The 18,432-nt window shown below is 38.1% G+C and overlaps 1 protein-coding gene across 39 annotated transcripts in view; it reads left to right on the forward strand.

Annotated features, from left to right (window-relative positions):
* EYA4 (EYA transcriptional coactivator and phosphatase 4) overlaps nt 1-18,432 on the forward strand; it is a 365,637-nt gene that overhangs the window by 338,010 nt on the left and 9,195 nt on the right. For all 39 annotated transcript variants that reach the window (XM_060419658.1, XM_060419662.1, XM_060419659.1 and 36 more), the window contains 5 exons: nt 6,503-6,592; nt 12,778-12,836; nt 12,944-13,104; nt 15,610-15,724; nt 17,667-17,788. In XM_060419658.1, the coding sequence (XP_060275641.1) occupies nt 6,503-6,592; nt 12,778-12,836; nt 12,944-13,104; nt 15,610-15,724; nt 17,667-17,788 (547 nt within the window). The remainder of the gene's footprint in view (nt 1-6,502; nt 6,593-12,777; nt 12,837-12,943; nt 13,105-15,609; nt 15,725-17,666; nt 17,789-18,432) is intronic.

Below are 18,432 nucleotides of genomic sequence, written 5' to 3' on the forward strand. Positions count from 1 at the left end.
GATCTTTATGGAGATGAAACTGGGACAATGCATTCTTATTCATAACTTTAAGCTATTTCTGCTGCTGCTGCTGCTGCTGCTGCTGCTGCTGCTGCTAAGTCACTTCAGTCGTGTTCGACTCTGTGCGACCCCATAGACGGCAGCCCACCAGGCTTCTAGGGAATCTTAATTCCCGAGAAATTATACAGAATCATCATTCTACTCAGTCATCAAACTGGCTCACATCTTAAGAGTCATTTGGGAGCATCTCAGAGATTTAACTCCCAGGAAGCCCGAAGGCCATGCTAGCTCTGGTCTTCCCTAACAGTCCCAGACCTTCAGGAGAACTCTTAGATCAGTGCTTTTTAAATATTAACATGTGCATGAATCACCAGGTGATCTTGTTAAACTATAGATTCTGCTTCAGTAGACCTCTGGGATAGTTCTGTGAGTCTGCCTTCCTAAGAAGTGCACAGCTGATGCCAGTGCTGCTGGTCTGTGGGCCACACTTTGAGTAGTAAGGTCTTACTCAGCTGATTCTCAGTCTTGGACTGAGAATTCTCAGTACATTGGAATCACTGGAGAGCTCTCAAAGTGCTGGTGCGTGAGTCCCACCTTAGAGAATATCTGATTGAACTGGTACAAAGCAGTGGCCTGGGAGGCAGGATTTTTCAAAGTTCCTCAGTTGTTTCTCATATGTGGTCAAGTTGGAGAGCCTGAGCCTTAGACGTGATCATCCCAGTCCTGGATGTGATTCTCACCCCTCTTTCGCAAAAAGTCTTATCATCTTTATCCCTCTTTTTCTCCATCAGACCCACCTTGCAAAAGCAAGCAAGCAAACAAAAAAACTACACACACAACATCACCAAAAGAAACAGAAAACCTTGCCCAACACCCTACCTGTACCTCAAGCGGCTGAATGTGGCCCCAAGTCTCCAGTGGGTCCCAGCACTGCTGGTCTAACTCCTCCAGCTTATTATTTTAAACCTTCTCTTCTCTCACCTCCTCAGAGCCCCCGTCTCCATTCTGCACAAAACTCCTCTATCACTTTAAGATAAGAAAGCAAACTGGAAGAATCACTTTATCTTTGCATCGTAACCATATTCTTTTCCTGCTCTTTGCACCCCCTCTCACTTATCCAGTGAATCGCCTCCTGAAAAGACCTCTTTCATTCCTGAGTCCTAAGTGTCCCACTTTTCTGGATTATTTCCATCGCTCTTTTTTTAACAATTTATTTTTAATTGGAGGATTACTGCTTAACAAAGTTGTGTTCGTTTCTGCTGTACAACGTAAATCAACCATAGAGTATGTGTAGACATGTGTCCCCTCCCTCTCGGACCTCCCTCTCGGACCTCCCTCCCAGCCTCCCTACCCCTCTAGGCCGTCTTTTATGTGCTGTAACAGTCCCATCACCAGCAAAGCCTTTTGAGCCATTTTCCAGTCACAGGCCACTTTCTCTGCTCTTCCCTCACTTGCCAGTCCAACAACTCTCTTCAAGTCTGAGAAGTGACCTGCATGCCAGATTCAGGGTTTATCTTCCTGGGGTCTCTCTCACCTGCATTTGATCCAGGGAGCACTTCCTTTTTATTAAAATTCCTGGCCCACGTTATGTCCCTCACCTGGGTCACTCGGCCTCACACTCTCCCACACACACTGGCCTCAGTGTTGCCTCTCCAGGTATCCCCAGCTGCCTCACCTGTGCATGGCCGAACTCTCCCTTTTCTCAGGGCCCTTATCCTCAACTGTCATCTCCTGAGAAAGGCCTCCCCTGCACTTTCTTTACATGAGTCTTCACCACCCAGCCCCATACCCTCTGTGTCTGCTGACTGATTTTTCACCACCTGGAATATTTTCCTGGGCTTTTGTCCATGAATTTATCAGAGGGCTCATCCAGTAATAAAATAAATCCCATAAGAGCTGGGACTTTGCTTATTTAATTTTCTGCTCTCTGCCCAGAATTTGATCATGTCTGACATGTAGTAGACACTCAATAAATACATGCTAAATACATGAATGTTGCTGAAACCTTTCTCCAATTCCCCTGAGAACGCATGAGCCCACTGGCTGTCCATTAGAGACAAACAACTCAGTTGCAAAATTTCCCTTCTGATTCATAACTGAATGTCAGTGGCATTTCTTGTCTCTGATGAAAAGAGTTTCTGTATTCTAACTAACCCACCAGCTGTCTCCACCTTGATTCGTGGAGCTGGTTTGTCCTCCTTTTCCTGTAATGAACTGGCACATCTTTGGCCTCTGTGTGCACATGTCTACAAACTTGCTTCAGGTCTCCAGGGAGTAACTGTTCCAAGAGCTTGAGTTCTTTAGGGAAAAAAAAAGAACCCATTTCTTTAAAAATACATAATTGCTGCCTCTCCTGAGATATTTTTACAGTGTGTCCCTGGAGGAGGAATTCCAGCTGATGGGCCAGTGCAGGGCAGAGGCCCCTAGACAGACTGTCTGGCTCCAACTCATGCTCTGCGCTAACACGGCTAATAGGCGTTAGAATTTTGATATAGAGAAGCGCCGTCCTTGATCCTGACTTTGTTCCACAGTGTTCACATCCGGCTGAGAAGCACACAGCTGAGGGCCAAGAGCTGCTCATTTTCTTCATCTCCTCTCTGTCTCTGTTTCTGGGGCTCTTGTCTCTCTCTCTTTCCAACAGATGTCTTAGGCATAGGTTCAGTATTTCATAGAGCACACACAGAGTAAATTTCAATTGGCAGAGGTTCAGTTTGCCCCACATGAAACTTTGAGCTGACTGGAACTGTTCTACATGTATAATAGGCACCAGAGCTGCCACAAAACCCTGTTACTGCCTTTATTATCCCACTTACCCCCTCTATCCAAATTTTCACTGTCACTTCATTCCAGACTCTAAACTCAACACTCACTACAGTTAAACTGAGAAAAGGCAGTAACCTTGATTCATAAAGTGCCCGTAATTCTACAAACATCTAATGAAAACGAGCAAACATCTCTGTATAAAACTTGGGTTCAGTTCAGAAATATGTTTAACTCTCAAATGCCTGATAAAACCGTGGGATTGTAGGCTCTGACAACTCCTGGCTGGTGGTCTGGCGAGGGAGAGGGTGCCCAACATGAGAGTGACCTCCACCAAATTCCTGCTCATCTTTTTGGAATCTTACATCTGTGGGCCCTTCCGTTGGAAAACAGGGCACTGGAGTCTGCTTACTTAGAGTTAGCTATTCCAGTGACTTAGTAAGCTGGAGGGGAGGGGAGTAATATTAGATATATGAAAGTAAGCCCTTACTCGACCTTCTCTTAGAGACAAGACCAGCACCTCTTACAAGCATGGTTTTCCTTGGCTTGTGGGAAGGCTGTTCGTAGCCCTTCTGCGCCAGGCCTTCAACATAGCTTTCAACAGGCCTGGCTCTCTCGAAACCTTAGCAAAATACAGCTAGTTCACACTCAAGCAGACCTCAAACCAAAACCCTCCCAGTTAACAAATGATGTTTAGCCAAAATGCTTAACTGAGTCCTGGCTCTAGGAGACTGTGTGATGTGGGATTGCCATAGCTCAAGAAATAAACCAGCAGCCCCTTCATTGCCACGGGATGCGTTCCAGTGCGATTCTCAACAACAGCTTTCATCATATCCTATGCTAGACTTCCTTGTTGGAGAATTCCTGTTGGTTTTTTAAAAATTATATTTGTTCGCATGTCCATTGGCTGCCCAAAATGCATTCTTTATGGATTTTCCTATCACTGCTTGGGTTGCATGGAGAGTTACATACTACAGAAGCGTGGCATCGATGAAAGTAACAATCAAAGAGGAGCAGTATGTTTTCCCCCCTTCCCATAAATCTGATCTGTAAATGCAAAGAATGGGAGGCATGAACAGAAGAAATTTTAAAATTGTATCTAAAACTTAAAAAAGAAAAATTGGCAAATGATAGGATAAGACTTTAAACAATCTAGTCTTGAGAAATGAAACCTTTCCTATAAAGACATTTCTGAACCTCCTCTGAAATACATATCTTTGGGGCAGTAATCATCAGAAACATAATGGAGTCCTGTGGAGCTCGGTTTTATTGTCTTGCATCAGTGAACATTCCTCAAAAGCATAGAGTGTCACTAATGGAATTATGTGTTTTCATGGTATAATTACATTTGATTTTTCCTGATATTTCTGTAGGCTTTTTGTTCATGGTCCCATGACTAGACAGAATATTTGCAACTTTTTTTGTGTTATTAGCCTATTCAATCCCCACACCCATCCCCCTCATAATAAAAGAGACTAGAAATAGGACTTTTTAACAGAAAAAAGAATTTTTAAAAAAACATTTTTCCTTCAGAGGTTACCCATCAACATCAGCAACAAAACACAAATAACAACAAAGAGAAATAAGAATTTTATACTTGAAGGAAATAGAGCAAGAGATCACTCTGAGTTTTGAAACTCTTTGAGACACAAAATGGGCACTTAATCTCTTTTTTCTTGGTCTTGAATGAATACTTGTTGGATGAAACGGAATTTATTTGATCTTGCTTGACTGGTAGCTCAGCTGGTTAAGAATCTGCCTGCCGTATGGGAGACCTGGGTTCGATCCCTGGGTTGGGAAGATCCCCTGGAGAAGGGAAAAGCTACCCACTCCAGTATTCTGGCCTGGAGAATTCCATGGACTGTATAGTCCATGGAGTCACAGAGTCGGACATGACTGAGCGACTTTCACTGTCACTTTGGGTGTGTGGGTGTGTGGAGCACTTGGGTGCTCCAAATGATCCTGTCACTGGAAAAAAGATGAGTTTAGCAGTAGAGTAATACTGACCGGAGGACACAATACCAAGATGCCATCAAGTATGTGAACAGTGAATCTCTGTTTTTGAGAAAAGAGAATGTCTAGCTATGAAATCACAGAAATCTCCAAGAAAGAGACATCAGCAGTTAGAATATTATGTTGACACCCAACATATGATTGTCTTCTCTTCATCTTCTCCCACATCAAGTCTTAGCTTGCTCAACATCTCAGTGACCTCTTTCCTTCTAAGCACTCAATTCCTATTCTGTACATTTCATCACTACAGAATAGGAGAATGACGCTTCAAATATGCGTACACTCTAAGGTTTCCCCCCCTTAAAACATATTAGAAGTAAAAGAGAAAAGAATGATTCTTGGTATATAGGTGTGGAATGAAGAGAGTCTTCTGCTTGCTAAGTAGAGTAAGTTTGGGAGTCTATATGAACAATGCTAGTCCTGACCTGGGTTGTATATTCTTATCATAAAATGAACTGAAGTTAGCATTACATTTCCCCAAGTTTAAATACATTTCTTGAAATGCCATTTATTAGATCATTGAAAACACAAGTGTGGTTCTCTGTCCTCAGATCCCTACAATCTGGCTCCCAGCCCAGCCACTCAACCCAAATCAGCCTCCAAAGTCTTCCAAAATAACTTCTCAGCCAAAACCAATAGTATCCTGTAGACTTGTCAGCTGCATCTGAAACCATTTTTTTCGCCTTGCTAACACCCATTCTGGTCTCAGATTCTGAAGATTCGTTCTTTCCAGACTTTTTGTTTTCTCATCTCCAGAGTCACATCCAGAGCAGTTCTCCTTTAGAGATCTTTGCAACTTTGTAATTTTAAACACAAGGCTTGTGCGTGAATTATTTACCTAGCTCCAGCCCTAAACTCTCCTTACTTTTAAAAATAAAGTTTTACACCTCTGTGCCAGTCTTTCAACTGTAATTAATTGTGGTAAAGTACCAACTCTGATTTTCATTCTCAGCTCCTTGCTGCTGTATAATCTCTTGGTTTCTGTAAACAAAAATTAAGTCACTTTGACTTTTTGCTAATCCCCTTACTTTCATTAAACCTCTAGATGTATATATTTTATTTTTATACATTTATGTATTACATTTACTGAATTAATGTTTCTTAGTCATCCTCCACCCTTCCCTCTTCATCCTTAGTCAAGTGCAGGTGAGATCATACTTTATAAAGATTCAGATAAATATTGTCTGTTGATCAGAATGCAATTAATAATGAAGGTGTGGTCCCATCAATCTCTACCAGCTCTTCCTATCCCCCTCCAAACAGCACTGCCTGCTCAGATCCTACAAACATCCAATAAATCTTCCTTTCTGTCTCTTTCCCACTTCTTAGTTGTTGTCATTCTTAAAAGGATGTCCTTTACTCTTTTTAACAGATCCACTCCATTCTTCAGTGGAGAATTACCTTTCTCCAAAGGACTTTCTGTGGAGAATATGTAAACTCCTATGAACCAGCTTGCTTCCTTCCTCCTCTTATCATGAATATATAGCTTTATGTGGAAGCATATCTAAGTCATCTTTCTGTGCATTCACAGATGTATCAGTATATCTAGCATATTTTAGATAACACTTTGGAAAGGCATCTTTTCTGTTAATCAGGAAAATCTTTTGCATTCTTAGGTTAAAAATCCCTATAGTCTCCCCATCCCCACAACCATATGCACTTAAGACAATTTTCAGTAATCACAGTTATCATTAAAAACTACTTCATACTGTGTGCATTTCCTTTTCAGGATCCTCCCATGGCTGTAACCCTTGGACTTCGAATGGAGGAAATGATTTTTAATCTTGCTGATACACATTTATTTTTTAATGATTTAGAGGTAAGAATTTTAAAAGGTAAGAATAGTTGTATCCAACTATTAAAACTCATATCTTTTCTAGTTATATGCAGATAACCTTGAAAAACACCTGGAAAGACAGAAATTTAGCTCAAGAGAAAAGTAAAGTTTCTGTCAAGGGAGACATTGTGTATGCAAAATAAACAAAAGCTAAATTGTGTTCATGAAAGATATATATTTACTGGCATACACTGAGAATAGAAGTGTCTTCAGAAAGGAGGTCTTGCCTTGCTGTCCCATACAATACACCCCTATCTGCTGCTCCTGGTCCTTTTAGTGTCTCAGCCACAATTCATTTTATCTTTGGAATCAACATTAGCTTTTCCAGATTATTAACCAGGATGCAATTTAGGTTAATGACTGCACAATAGTCACAGTGCTCCTAGTGCTGTCATGGGTCATTAAATTTTATAGACAATCTGAAACTTAATGCTAGTCATTATCATTCCCTATTATTCCTCTTCTGGATAAAACCTTGCGAGAACTATTTATGTAGTACTTCTGACCGGTTTGATTGCATTTATTTTCTCTCTTTTCCTAATTTATCTTTTCATTTCCAACCTTAAATGAAGAGAAGGTAAAAGCAGTAACAACAAACTGAAAGAACCCAAGAAAAATAGCCTCAGGATAGCTGAATAAGTACTGTAATAAGGTATATGATCTGAGTGCTAACGGTCTGAGTCATTACGTATTTAGATGATAAAATGTGAAATAACTGAGCAGCATGGGCATTGGGAAGAGATTTGTGCAACTAGACTGAAATAGACTTTTCTTTCTCTTTTTAAAATGATGCATTCAAATTGATTTTTTGTCTCCTGGTTTCACAATGAAATTAAAGTGAATGAAGATGGGGATTTTTATTACTGAATCTGCACCTTGTGTTTGACATTTCCACTAATCAGTTACCAACCTTTTGTAATAAATACGTTTATCACATAATTTTTGTAGAGAAGATACTGTAAGGTCCATCAACATAAAAATCACATCTAAGTTTACCTGCTAAGTGGTAGAATTGGGATTTGAAACTTTGGAATCTACCAGGCTCCAAAACATGTACTCAGTCCCCATACCATGCTAAAATTAACAGACAACTGAGAGGAAGATAAGCCAAGTTAGTCAGTGTCTTAAATAAGTTAGTTTTTTTTTTTTAATTGACAAGGTCTTAAACCCAGTTTTAAGGCATCTCAAGTAAAAGATATGTTGTTCAGCATATCCCATAAATGTATGGGCTGGAAATACATGTAATAGCATTTTCTTTCTTATTCTTTCTTCATTGAGTCACTGTTTTTACTGGATAATAAAATTTTAAATTCTGTTTAGAGAGGTTTTATTGTTTTTTTTAATAGACAGTATGAAAGATCAGTATTCTTGGGCAAGTCTTCTAGTTTTAGATAATAAGAAATAATAATCACCTCTCTAAAACCTGATATAAATTAACCTTTCTGTCTAGTGTACAGAATGATTTTTTATACACAGGATAATAGAAAACATACTTTAACCTTTTAGGAACTTGAATTTTTTATACATGTATGATGATAACATATAACTTACTGGTTTTTCTGTTGGGTAAAGTGGATGAGTCTCATTCTGAAAAAGAATTATTAAAATTATTATTCCTCTCAAATCTGTGAAACACACACACACAAAAGAAGTTTAATGTGATTTTACCCAAGTTTATAGCTTTATTTCATTTCAATTATTATTTTTTACTAGACATAAATGGAATAAATGACCCTTTAGGTTTCTTAGTGGTACTTTTGAAGCCAGATGGAATAAATTTACCACCCAACTTCTAATAGAACACTAAAGTGAGAATTTGAAAGTAGTGTATGATGAATTTAAATATACCTTTAGCAATTTTGACATGAATATTGGCGTATCATAAACATATGGTTGGCTCTCCTGCTTTAAGAATTTTTATTTTGGATTAGATACTGTATAAACTATATCTTTAAAATACCCAGCAGGATCTCTGGTAGAAATAGTAAATGAGAAAATATTGGTTGGTATTAACTTTCTCTTCTCTGATTATAGCTTTTTAGTTGTGCTTTAGAATGTGATAAAAATTCCATTCAACTCAACCACTAAAACTTAATATCCAACAATAACTTACTGAATCAAAGAAATAATTTTGTCTCTGTATATAAATTGATTGAGTTCTCAGACAAGAAACACACACACGTTCACACACATCCAAGTGGCCCGAGCAAACTCAAAGGCTTACACTAACTTAAGTGAGATAAACAAATACTAAAACTAACAAAATCTATAGTTTTCAAAATCATTCAGTCCAGTTACATACATACCCACTATCCTTCTGCATCTGATTTTGAAACTTTACTTTCTCCCAGGTTTTCATTTCAGTAAACCTCTTACAAGCAAACCTTGGCATGAGCTTCATGACTGGTATTACTCTTTGTCTGCTTCTAATGACATGAAGTATGTTAAAGAGAATTAAAGAGAATTCCTTAAGAGAATAACTCCATGTTTTGCTTATTATGTTTTTTCCCCCGTGTGCATTTAATCTCTGGGGACTCCTTTTTTTAACCTAAAAATCTATGTGAGACAAACCCTTCAATAGAAACTGCAACATGTGTAGTAACAGCTGCTCTCACATAATTCCTTGAAAGATGCAAATTTAAATCCTCTTAAAAGAAACTTCACTACATCCTTTCCAACTGTGGAGACGGCAGATGCTCACTCTGCTGCCCCTAAGAAGTGGATGCTCTCCATTTAAATAATATGTTATTTCAGTTAAAATAACTTCCAGAAGAGAAGGCATCAAGGAGTTTGGGCTTACAAAAGTGAGAGAAGACTGCTATGGATTATAACTGATAAAGATCAGTGACAACTTTGCGGTCACCTTCTAAGACCTTCTAAAATTAAAGAATTTAAGATTAGTGCCAGAATTATTCCAGATGCTCGCGTTCTTACATTAAAGTTTGTTAAAGCCAAAGCATGAAACTCTTTTTAGTATTTTAGGTTTTAGTCAAAATAATTCTTGTAAAGTTCCTCTGAGTGAATGCTAATTGAAGAACAATTATTTAGATTTTTCTAAAAATGTAAGTGATTGAAGTTCAAGTTTCTTTCACTGGACTGTAATCCTCAGGCACAGGTCCAGAGTCAACAAGCATAGTTAACTAGGCATAAATTTAAAGAAAAGTTCCATTTGGAAAAACCTCAAACATAACTTCAAATATGGAACTCACGGTCCAGTAAGTTTGATATACTGATGTCCTCAAGAGTAAAAAATAAATTTGAGGGCAAAATGTACAAATTAATCATGTGAGTTAATACTTGAAATGTCAGAGGAATTTCTCTAAAAATTAGATGAGAGAGTATTAGATAAAGAAATGACTTACAATTACCAATGTAATTCATAAGAACCCTGATTTTTAATATAGTTAGCTTATGGTAAAATTGTGGAAATTGTTTACATGATGAAAGATTTCAGAACCTCGGTGGAATGAGCAACTTTGCATGATTCCATTTCACTGGTGGTTTAATTTGGTCTTCATACTTAACAGGAATGTCACCAACTCAAGAAATAATTCTTGTCATCTAGAACTGCTTTGCTACCTCAGTATTCTGGAAGAACTTTCATTTCCAACTTTCATACTTACCAGTTACATCTCACCCTTTCCTTTAGAGCTCAATCTAACAGCTATTATGGTTGGTATAATGCTTTTCCCTGAGAATTTTCTGGAAACCTAATGCCTTCTTGGGTTAAAGTTTGAGCTGTGCCCCTTTCAACCAATACTCAGTCAAACTGGGAAAGAACCTGTTAAAAATGCCTGTCCTGCAGCCTCAGCCTACATTCTGTTCTTTTGCCCTTTCCTTCACTCTTGATATATCTTCTTACAGCCCTTACCATCTACATATTTTATGACATTTATATTCTATAAAATATTTAGAATATTTTATATCACCATAAACTTATGTCAGAACATTTGAATGATTGTGGTAATTCTGTCTTGAATTAAATTTGTGGAAAATCCCGTGGATGAAGGAGCCTGGTGGGCTGAAGTCCATGGGGTCGCTAAGAGTCGGACATGACTGAGCGACTTCACTTTCACTTTTTACTTTCATGCATTGGAGAAGGAAATGGCAACCCACTCCAGTGTTCTTGCCTGGAGAATCCCAGGGACAGGGGAGCCTGGTGGGCTGCCGTCTGTGGGGTCGCACAGAGTTGGACACGACTGAAGCAACTTAGCAGCAGCAGCAGTAGACTTCTACTGTTTAGTCAACCAAGAATTGTTGAGTGATTGCTTTGTGCCAGATTATGCTTTAAATGTAGGTTTATCCAGGTGACCCAAATAGCCCCCTCAGGGAGCTTCCAGTCAGATTAACTTTTAAGGCCCTCCCTTATCTGTGAATGTATTTATTAAAAAGTTAAACCCATAATTTATGTTCCTCATGTGAATCTTTAAGATTAATTTACCTGGATTTTCAAATTATCTACTAAAATTGTATTGATTGAGGTACTCACTGTTTCATATTTTAAAAGAAGCCTGAGCCAGCTAATTTATCCTCACAATGAAGCAGGTTCTAATATACTCAAGGGTAGAAAGCTGGAAATGAGATATTAAATGTTTCACTGTCAGATACTTCCAAGTCCTATAATAATTATAAATAGTAGCTGAAAAGTCTTTAGTATGGCATCTTATCTTCAAATGTAATGATTTTTTAGAGTTGATTTTGAAAGATAAGCACTTAATATATATATAGTCAGTCTTTGTGAGTTTGGCTAGAATAATTTGATGAGAAAAAAATGAGGTCTGGAAGACAAAACCATACTTATTCTGAAAGTGAAAAGTGACAGTGAAGTCACTCAGTCATGTCTGACTGTTTGCGACCCCATGGACTGTAGCCTTCCAGCCTCCTCTGTCCATGGGATTTTGCAGGCAAGAATAGTGGAGTGGGTTGCTGTTTCCTTCTCCAGAGGATCTTCCCAACCCAGGATCGAACCCAGGTCTCTGGCACTGCAGGTAGACTCTTTACCGTCTGAGCCACCCCAAAGTATTAATAGATTCTCAGTGTTGAAATGCCTTAGCCAGATTCCACCTTCATATCATGTACTGCTTCAGTGGAGCTTTCCAGATTATTTGAAGATAGAAAAAGAGTCTTAGAACAACAAAGAAGAATTGAATTCTTTTTCCAAAAAGTTGCCATTTGATGTATAAACCTAAAGTCTGTTTTCCTCTGAATTTGTAGCACATTGACGATGGTAAATCTTCATTATTTCCCTTTTACTTGCAGTATTCTTTTCAGCTTAAAGATTTAAAAACAAGCTATAAAAAGAAAAAGAAAAAACCCACCAGCTTCTATGGTTATCAGCTTTTTGCTGTATTGAAAGACCAGGACTTTTAAACTAATATCACCATGGTTCTTTCATGGTATCATTCACCCTGCAAAAAAACAGGAAGTCATAGAAATCTCACAGAACACCGTAATCATCAAGCCCCTCTGTTGCTGTTCAACAAATAATACATAATAGTAACCACTGGGGTTAGTCTTAGTCACTCAGTTGTATCTGACTCTTTTCAATCCCATAGACTGCAGCCCACCAGGCTCCTCTGTTCATGGGATTTTCCAGGCAAGGATACTGGAGTGGTTTGCTATTTCCTTCTCCAGTGGATCTTCCAGATCCAGGGATCAAACCTGGGTCTCCTGCACTGCAGGCAGATTCTTTACTGACTGAGCTACCAGGGAACACCACTGGGGTGTCCAGCCCAAATAAGTTTTGAGTATCTTCAGATTAGCTTTGCTTTCATATTTATGTGTGCATAACAGAAATGACTGGAAGTGATCACCAATATTATTTTTGGGGTAGCAAAGAGTCGGACATGACTAAGCGACTAACATAACATAATGGTGATTGTAAAGATTCAAAAGAAACTTCTTTATCAGTCATTTTAAGATTAAAATTTATTATTCATTTCTTCTAAAGAAACCCAGGTGCCCTCTGTCTTCAGGCTTTAAGGCCCTCGTCTGGGTTTAGATTTTATAGGTTGGAAATAGTGCCATTTCCCAGCATGAGAGGGCGGGAAGGGTGGGCAAATGCTGCCCTCTTCTGGCCATAGCCTGATCAAGTGGAAAGATGGAAACAGCTTCAAACATGGTGACTAGCATCCTTTGAAAAACAACTCTTCCAATGTTTTTAACAGGAGTGTGATCAAGTTCACATAGATGATGTTTCCTCTGATGACAATGGGCAGGACTTAAGGTAAGCCACGCCTTTCAGTATGCTCTTTCCTACAGAAATTCAGCTGTGAAGTTTTGCACATGTAATTATTTCTTTTATTTCTTTTTAATGTATTTTGGGTGTTGCAGTACCTACAGTTTTGCAACTGATGGCTTCCATGCAGCTGCAAGTAGTGCAAACCTTTGTTTGCCAACAGGTGTAAGAGGAGGGGTTGACTGGATGAGGAAGTTGGCTTTTCGTTACAGAAGAGTGAAAGAATTATACAACACCTACAAGAACAACGTGGGAGGTACGTGTGGCTTAACATTTAATAAAGGTACTGCAGAGAGATGTACAGTTTGACCTACAGTTTCAAGTTTCGTATTAAGGATGATCCTTCTGTAAAATAAATTACCAAGGACTCATGATGGATGAGAGTAAGCCAGAATTTTTAGTTTCTTGGAGTTGGTGGGAAAAAATCTGACTGCACAGTGAAGTGTACAGCACTGTCAGATGACTGGGGAATTCTTTGTGCCCAGGTGTTTGGTCAAGATATATAGCAGGACATTTGTTTGACCCTTCTTCAGCTGGGACACTCCCAGTGAAAACCAGACAGAGGACCTGATGGAAGCCATGGAAAGAAGACCTATCTAAAGACAAGAGCCCCAGTCATTGAAGCAGAGTTGTTAGCAGGCATTACCTTTCTGGAATCCTATCAGAAATAAGCACAAGCAGTGCTTGATGTTGTTCCAAAGACATCGACTAACTTTATCCTTTCAAAAATTGCATATTATCTGTCAATTTATCTTTGCCATGTATATCATGGTTTTTAAGAGTTCAAATGTTCTGTGGGTAGTAACTAAACCATTTTATACTCATTCATAAATTACAGGTAATATCAAAACTTGTGATATCAAAACTAAGATCCTAGATGTGCTTCTTGGTATAATAAGCCTTAATGATCTCTATTATTAGGATCAGTTTTAGGTCACCAAAATCCTAGGGTGGGCAAATCCTAGGGATTAGTTATGAGGTCATTTAAGGTTCTTCTCCTAGGGCTTTTTGTTTGTTTCACTTGTTAAACAAAAAGAGAGATGATTGAGGAGTATAAATCAGAATCTAAAATTGAAGAAGACAGTTAAATATATTTGTGAATGCTCTACATGTGTATGTTCACATATATGTCATAGAATACAATATAATAAATAAAATTTTCATGTATGGTGTATATTACACCATACACATCATGAGGGTGGACTCTGTGTCTGTTGGCCTTGTATCCAGTGCCTAGCTAGCTTGAAGCACATAAGACGTTCAGTAGATGCTCTGTAACTACAGGAGAATGAAAACATGTAAAACCATGGATAATAATAATGTTAAAACCAAAATGAAGCTTAGGTATGGATGTTCTTCATTTCCAAGTGAGAACCAGGCTCTTGCAGTCTGTTGACTTGCCCAGCGGTTTAGGCAGACAACTCAGAATCATGTTTCCTAATTCACTCTAACATTCTATGTAAGACATTTTTTGCAAAACCAAATAAATAGATACTCTGTTTAAAAGCAACTGAGGGTAATAAGTTCAACTTTAAAATAAATATCCCTTTGGGAAATCTGAATTAACTTTTCTCATTAAAGCATGTTATTATTTCCCTCTTAAAGAGTATTATTCAAGTCAGTCGCTCAGTTGTGTCCGACTCTTTGTGACCCCATGAACCGCAGCACATGAGGCCTCCCTGTTCATCACCAACTCCCAGAGTTTACGCAAACTCATTGAGTATACCCAAATCCATTGAGTTGGTGATGCCATCCAACCATCTCATCCTCTGCCGTCCCCTTCTCCTGCCCTCAATCTTTATTATTATTACAATTATATAAAAATTAACAAGCTTGCTAGTAAATAACCTTATAGCTGAAAAAGTTTAAACAATGAGATATGAGTCCATTTTGTGATATGTTAGCATCTCTTTATTGAAATAAAGACAAATGAGATTTGATAGAAACTAGAAATTTTGATTTTAAAAATATCTACCTAAATATCCACCTATATATATATGCAGTCAGTATTCTGAAATAGGATTTAAATAAGAAACTTTATTTTTTAGTCAATTTATATGTTCTTGTTTCATCATGAAAGCATAAGCTTTCTCTATAAAATTAGTTTAACTGCTTCTTTTCTTGTCCTAATGCCATTGTAATGTTCAGCCATCATCTGTAGCTGTCACAGGCTTTAGGATTTTCAAATTCTCAACTTCTTTTTACAAAGCAAAGTATTTCTAATAGCTTCAGCATTAATATTAGAAACAAATTCTAAAAAATTCTAAAGCTACATGTGGTAATGTCATTATTATTTCAAAGTGGTAATAGCTGTAATTTTTAAGAAGGTAAACATTTTCTGACAGTCACAATATTTGGGATTCATATCCCTAGGCTGGTAAATCCTTACTTCCCCTGCTAGACCTATTCTGTCAGTCTACCGGAGTAGGACCCGAGCAGGGGAGTTGTTCAGAGGCCCTCCGGTGACTAACGTCAACCGTGCCAGATTCTAGGATCAGTGAAGGCAGAGACTATGACCCACCCTTCACTGTTATATCCCTAGTTTTTAACCCAGACTGTTACATGTAGAAGTTGTTCAGTAAATGTTTGTGGAATGAATGAATGGATAATCAATTCTGACATGAAAGATCAGGGTTGATATGTCTCTATTTTTGATATAGATGGGAATAAAAATTATCCATAGTAGACAGAAGGGAGACTAAGCGAGGCATCCCTGAAAAACGTTGATCTCTTAACTCTGCCCTGCTTTTCCATGTTGCAGGACTTCTTGGCCCGGCCAAGAGAGATGCATGGCTGCAGCTGAGGGCTGAGATCGAAGGTCTGACAGACTCCTGGCTAACAAATGCACTTAAATCTTTATCAATTATTAGTACGAGGTAAGCCTCATTGTTGCAGTTTCTGTATTAATTGTATTGAAGATGTCCTTCTAGTAGTCTAGCATGTATCAAAATATTTTAAGTCCCAGCCTTGTTTTAGAGGTTGAAGGGACCTAATACTTCTGTGTGTGTGTGTGTGTGTGTGTGTGTGTGGTGGGAAGGGGTATAGAGAATGGAGGCTGCTGCTTTTTATCCATTTTTGCCTCATAACCCTTGATAAATCCCATGGGAATGTCATTTGACTTCCAAATTTTTTTTAAAAAGCACTCTGTTGGTGGCAAAATACAGAAGATGGTGGCAAAAATATACATTGTTTTTATCATCTGTGCATGCTTTTAAGTCTTTTAGGCCATTATAGATAATGTACATAATTCAACACATCCAAAAAGCAACAGAAAGCTCCTAAATAACTTGAAACCTTTGTGTTGTTTGAACAGAACAACGAAATGCTGACTTTTGTTAGTATAGATAATAGAATTGAATAGACATAATGAGTTGCATACCATGTGCCATAAATACTAATGAATAAAATAATATAAATCTGGAACATGATAGCTAAATAGGGTGGGGAAGAATCTTTGTTCTATCCTATTCCTCAGTTTTATTTCTGAGTTGGAAGAATAAATAAAATTATGCTTAGCAAATGTGTGGAGGAATAAATAGAATTATGCTTAGCAAGTATGCTTAGCAAAACAAAATTCAGAAAAGAGCTAATATTTGGACTGGTAGAATCAAGATTCAGAGAAACCTTGACAAAGTAAAAGGAGAGTCTAGCATTCAGAACACAGAAGTAGACAGATGTGCCCCCAACCCTATTCGAGACTTTGAACCGCATGTTATGATGAGCCGCTGCACTGGAAGCAGGGAGGCTCAGTGGTAAGGGAGGGGCAGTAGAGTTCCCGGGTCAGGCTAAGCAAGCAGAACAGAGAACATTGCTCAGTTCTGGGCACCTCATTCCAACAGGGACTGTGACATGTTTGAAGCACCTTGTGTCCAACAAAGTGGCCAGAAGTGTTTAGGCCATGGAAACTACATAAAAGGAACAATCAGAGGAAGAAACCAAGGAGTTTAGTCTGAGGAAGAGTCATGAGTGGGACAAGGTTACCGATGTCGACTGCTTGAGATGTTGAGCTGGAAACAAGTTACATTTCTCTCTCCATCTGTGAAGGAGAGAGTTGGTCCCAATGAGTAGGAATCCTAGGAAGGGAGCTTCTGGCTCCATGGAGGAAGAATTGTCTACAGTTAAAGCTGTTTTAAGATGGAATTTGCTGCCTTGTGATCTCTGTGACGGTGACCTAAAGACCAAAGATCAAGGAGGCTGGGATGTGAGGACTGCAGTCTGAAATCGAGTGTAAAATACAGTAGAAGGTGCTTTCATTATTTTTAAAGAAGTCTCCTAGATAATCAGAAACAAATGTTATTATGCTATTGTTTAGATTATCTGTGTTACCCAAAGTATATTATATATAAATTATTTTTAAACACATGGGTATATGAGATAAATAAGTGTATGCATATGAAACATAAATGTATGTAAGTAAACAAATACATGAATAACAAGGAAAGGAAGGGGGAAAAGAAGTCATTATACAATGATGGTTTTGAAATTTGTCATGAAATTTGTGACATTATCCACATCCTCACCTTATTGGTAAATTTCACAAAATACATCAGGAAAGCAGACGTTTATACCAGTCATTGCTGAATTATGTATCAGAGCAAATGTGTGCATATTTTCCTTCACTGCATTTTGGGATCTATTCCCAGCATCTGGCATTGTACTTACTAAGTGATAGGCACCGTGAACAACCGTTGAACATTGTAAGGTTGGCCTATCAGGGGGTGTTTATTATCGAATTGAAAGATTACAGTGATAATTTAAAATCTGCACTAGTAGACGTTACTTTAGAAAACAAATATGCCAATTTCCTCCCCATCTTAGGAGTAACTGCGTAAATGTCTTGGTAACAACAACCCAGCTGATCCCAGCGCTCGCGAAGGTTCTACTCTATAGTTTAGGAGGTGCTTTTCCCATTGAGAATATTTACAGTGCAACTAAAATAGGTAAGAGGATTATTTCTAACTGTGTGAAGTATGTTCAGATCTGTGTTTGGGGGATTTTCTTAATGTGTGTCTTCCCATGATTCCCTCTCTCATCCATTTGGCTATTAGAATATCAAACAAATTTGGCAGAGCTCAGGTAACAAAGTTCTCTGCAACTGTTTAAGCATGTGTAAATTTTATGAAAGCTGTTGCCTAAGAAATTTTGAACTCTGTATCTGACTCTTTATATATACATTTATATTATTTATTTGTATTCATTATGGCACATGCTATTTAAATAACATATAGTATCTTTAGCCATAGAGTTTAATATTTTAATAAACGTATGTGGTATTATATCTTGCATATGCAGTAATCTAGATCTAATATAAAAATACCATTTTAGCATCATATAGGAGTATCAGATGAATTAAACTAGTATCCTTAATTCAAGAGAGAAAAAGTTTCATGAATCAGGAAACCCATTTGGAACATTTGTAGCATGCGAATGGCTGAAAATACACATTTCCCAAAAAGTTTGGTAGCAATCAAAGAACTACCACCTTGTTTATTTAGATCACAGCTATCTATGGAGCCATCTTTGACTTTAAGTGCCTTTCACAGGCGCTGAGACTTCTAATAAACTTTCAGAAACAAAACCTCAT

The sequence above is a fragment of the Ovis aries genome, chromosome 8, assembly GCF_016772045.2.
Source record: "Ovis aries strain OAR_USU_Benz2616 breed Rambouillet chromosome 8, ARS-UI_Ramb_v3.0, whole genome shotgun sequence".
In the NCBI taxonomy this organism is placed as follows: Eukaryota; Metazoa; Chordata; class Mammalia; order Artiodactyla; family Bovidae; genus Ovis; species Ovis aries.